Genomic DNA, 3,988 nt, shown 5'->3' on the forward strand with positions numbered 1-3,988 from the left:
CAGTGTGTTAAGAACCAGGGAGCGGAGGGTTTGTGGCCATGAGCATCCCAGCCTTTTCTGATACCGAGGAGGATCAGGTTACAGGTCCCGGGGAGCTGCATTGGGTGTCTGTGATTTCCACCCTTCCTCTCGCAAGGCTCGGCTTCCCTCACAAGGTCTCCCCTGCTGGCTCCAGCCTGCATCACGTGTCTGGATGCTTCCCAATGTCTAGGGACACCGCAGCCGGTAGCGCAGGGTGGACTTGTGTGAGGGGAGCCAGGCTCCCTGACTAAAAACAGTAGGTGTCAGAGTGGCTAGTACCATCTGGCTGTTGAGTGGGTGCCACGAGCCCAAGATGCATATGGGGCTGAGTGACCCTGCGCCTCTAAGCCCCTACTGTTAAAGGCCTGGGGAGGAACTCTCGAGACACCAGAAACGTGCTCCTGCCTCTGTTATGTGTGCCACAGAAAGAAATATACAAATAAAACATTCCCAGTCTGCTAAAAGTTTGTGAATGGGTTTGCTGGTCCCTGGTAGAAAAAGGTTGGGAACCACTGTACTTATTCTTCTTGGTAATCCATCGTGTCCGACGATGACGTCTTGAGCTTGCACAGACTCATCGTTTGGGGACTTGCATGTGGCTGAGGAGTCCAAGCCTTGAACGACATGGGCATTCACAGTGGGAGCAAAGGAATTGTCCTGGCTCTGACAGTGTGGCTGCTACTGTTGCTTTTCTCCTCTCACGAGCATCAATCAGGCGTATGTGTTGCTGCCCTTCGAAGTTGTCATACACGTGTCATACGAGAGCACGCCAGCTTGTTCGGTCTTCTGCATGCTGCTCTAGCTGCTTTGGCTTTAATCCAGCATGAGCAATGTTGGCCTTTACACAGACTTTATACCTCTTGCTAGGCCTACCTTGATTCCTTTTGCCCTGGGAGAGTTCACTATAGAGGAGTTGCTTAGGAATTCTTGACTCCTCCATTCAAATGACATGCCCTGTCAAATGAAGCTGGGCTTTTAGAATCATGGCTTCAATGCTTGTGGTTCCTGCTCTCTCAAGGACTTTCAAGTTTGTGACTGTCCTGCCATCAAATGTGCAGTAATGACCTCAAGCTGCGTGTGTGGAAGCATTCCAGTAGTTTCACATGTTTTCTGTACAAGGTCCAGGCTTCACATCCATACAGGAGGCTGGTCAAGACTACAGCCCTGTACACTTTCAGTTTAGTGGCCTGTCGAATATTGTGCTGATTCAACACTCATGCTCTCAGATGTCCTAATGCCTGATTGGCTTTGCAGATCCTGGCATTGATTTCTTTGTCAGGGGAGACATCATTGGCTATCACACTACCGAGGTACTTAAACTCGTCCACTCTTTTTAATTTTGTTCCTTCAGTAGAGATTGAAGGGGGGAGAGCAGCTGAAGCAGGAGCAGGCTGAAGCATTCCTGGAGCAGGCTGAAATGGTACCTCGGTCTTTCCTAGGCTGATGGTCAAACCAAAGAGGTGGGTGGATTCAGCAAACATGTTGACGATAAGCTGGAGATCAGATTCCTAGTGTACTATGAGTGCACTGTCGTCAGCAAAAAGGGCTTCAAGAATGAGCCTCTCAAGCATCTTGGTTCTAGCATTCAAACGACAAAGGTCGAAAATTGACCCATCAAGCCAGTACTTTATATAGACTCCATGGCCCAGGTCCCTGACTGCGTGGCTGAGGATGCACGTAAAAAAAAGGTTGAATAGCACTGGGGCAAACACGCACCCTTGCTTCACACCATTGGATAACTCAAATGGATCTGAAAATTCGCCATCGAAAAAACGAAGCCAGTCATGTCATCATGGAACATGAGTATGAAGTTGACAAATCTTCACGGGCAGCCAAATTTTAACAGGATAATCCCCAGGGCTTTTCTGTTGATGGTGTCAAATGCCTTGGTCAGGCCTATGAAGACAGCATATAGATCCAAGTTCTGCTCTATGCACTTTTCCTGGACCTGTCGAACAGCAAAGATCATGTCAATGGTACTGCGGCTTGGACGGAAACCATACTGTGCCTCTGGTAGGTTCTCCTCTGAGATGCTGGTGATCAGACAGTTAAGGATGACTTGAGCCAAGATCTTCCCAGCAGTAGAGAGAAAGGGGATACCCCAGTAATTTCCACAGTTAGCTTTATTGCCCTTGTTCTTAAAGAGTGAGACGATTGTGGCATCCCTAAAGTATTTGGGCACGTCGTCTTCTTCCCAAATGCTGGCCAAAATGCTGCGAAAGGCTTCAAGTGACACTGGTCCTACTGCTTTGAAAATTCCAGCAGGAATACCCATGGGCTTTCCCAGAGCTAGTCTGTCTGATTGCTTTTTTGACCTCATCCATTGTAGGGGTCAGGTCAAGAATGTCTATCGTGGGTTTCTGAGGGATCTGATCTAAGGCCGCAGAGTCGACAATGGAGGGCCTATTGAGAAGGATGCTGAAGTGCTCTCTCCAACTATCATGGATGCTGCTCTTCTCCCTCAGAAGGGTCATGCCATCTGCAGACAGAAGTGGTACAGTACTTGGCTTTGAAGGTCCATATACAGCTTTGAAAGCACTGAAGAACATCTTGAAGTTCTTGGTATCAGCATGATGTTGGACTTCAACAGCTTTTCTCTCCCACCACTCATCTTGCATTTTGCGAAGTGCAGTCTGCACCTGACTCTGAAGGTGCTTGAAGTGGTCATGTTTGGAGATTGAGGACTGGTTGTTTTGTCATACCAAAAATGTGTTCTGTTTTTCCCCTAAGATCTTAATGATGCTCTCATCATTTTCAACAAACCAGTCTTGGTGAATTCTCTTTTTTAGTCTTAGTGACGACTTAGCTGACTCCATCACCTGGGTTTTGAACTGGTCCTATTTTTGTATTGGGTCTCCAGTCACGGGTCCATGGGATGTCAGCTCGTCATCAAGGCAGGCGGCGAATTGCTCACAATGACCAATATGCTGCAACTTCCCGATGTTGAAGGAAGGTCTGACAACCTTGGGCTTCTTGCGGTACAGTAGTGTGATGTGCAGCATAAGGACAGAACTGACAAATCTATGATCAGTCCAGCACTCAGCTCCCCGCATGGCCCTAGTGCTCTTAACATCACGCATGTCCCGCCTGTGACTGATGACACAGTCAATCAGGTGCCACTGTTTTGATCTTGGGTGCATCCATGTGGTCTTGTATTTATCGGCCTGCCTGAAGAGAGTGTTGGTAATCGTCAGGTCATTTTCTGCACACATGCTCAGCAAAAGGAGGCCACTGGCATTCATGTTACCAACACCGTGATGCCCCAGCACCCCTTTCCAGTTCCTACAGTCCTTGCCAAATCTGGTGTTGAAGTCATCCAACAGGAAAAGCTTGTCACTAGGAGGAGTTGCTTTCACAAGATGATCAAGGTCCTCATAGAAACTCTCTTTTGCTTCATTGTTGCTGGTCAGAGTGGGGGCATAAGCACTGATGACTGTGACGTGACAAAAGGGGTTGAGGGGGAAGCGGAACTTGATCAGATGCTCGCTGATGCAAATTGGTAAGTCAGGAAGCTGATGCAGAAGTGATGTCTTAGTGATAAGTCCCACTCCGTGGATTTTGTCTTCGTTTTCTGGCCTGCCTTTCCAGAAGAAGGTGTTATCTCTTTTCGGTTTGCAGATGGATCCTTCCTCTGCAAGTCTGGTCTCGCTCAAGGTAGCTATGTCAATGTTATAGCGTGCCAGTTCTCTTGCTATGAGGGCCGTTCTTCTCTCAGGCCTCATAGTATTCTCCCTGTCCAAGAGGGTGGGAACATTCTATGCTCCAAATATCTTTCTTTTCACTGTTTTTCGACTGCTGTGAGGGTAAAACTGCCAGCCGTGGCATGCTGGCCATTTTGGTTGGGACAAGCACCTTTTCTAGTCCCCTCCCTCATCTGAGGGTGAGCAGTGCTACTCCTAAAAAGGCCTGCTCAGCAGCCTGGGATGTTGCCTAACTCCTCTGTTGTCCTGGGATCAGAGTCAAGTGA

General features: G+C 48.3%; 1 protein-coding gene across 1 annotated transcript; it reads right to left on the bottom strand.

Moving 5' to 3' along the window:
- Positions 1-2,858: 2,858 nt before the first annotated feature.
- LOC149524662 (protein CFDP2-like) lies at positions 2,859-3,743 on the bottom strand. The gene has a single exon (XM_089777151.1). The coding sequence runs from the start codon at positions 3,741-3,743 to the stop codon at positions 2,859-2,861; it is 885 nt and encodes a 294-aa protein (XP_089633277.1).
- Positions 3,744-3,988: the final 245 nt, after the last annotated feature.

Source organism: Pelodiscus sinensis, chromosome 3 (assembly GCF_052426305.1).
Source record: "Pelodiscus sinensis isolate ZL-2025 chromosome 3, ASM5242630v1, whole genome shotgun sequence".
Taxonomy (NCBI): Eukaryota; Metazoa; Chordata; order Testudines; family Trionychidae; genus Pelodiscus; species Pelodiscus sinensis.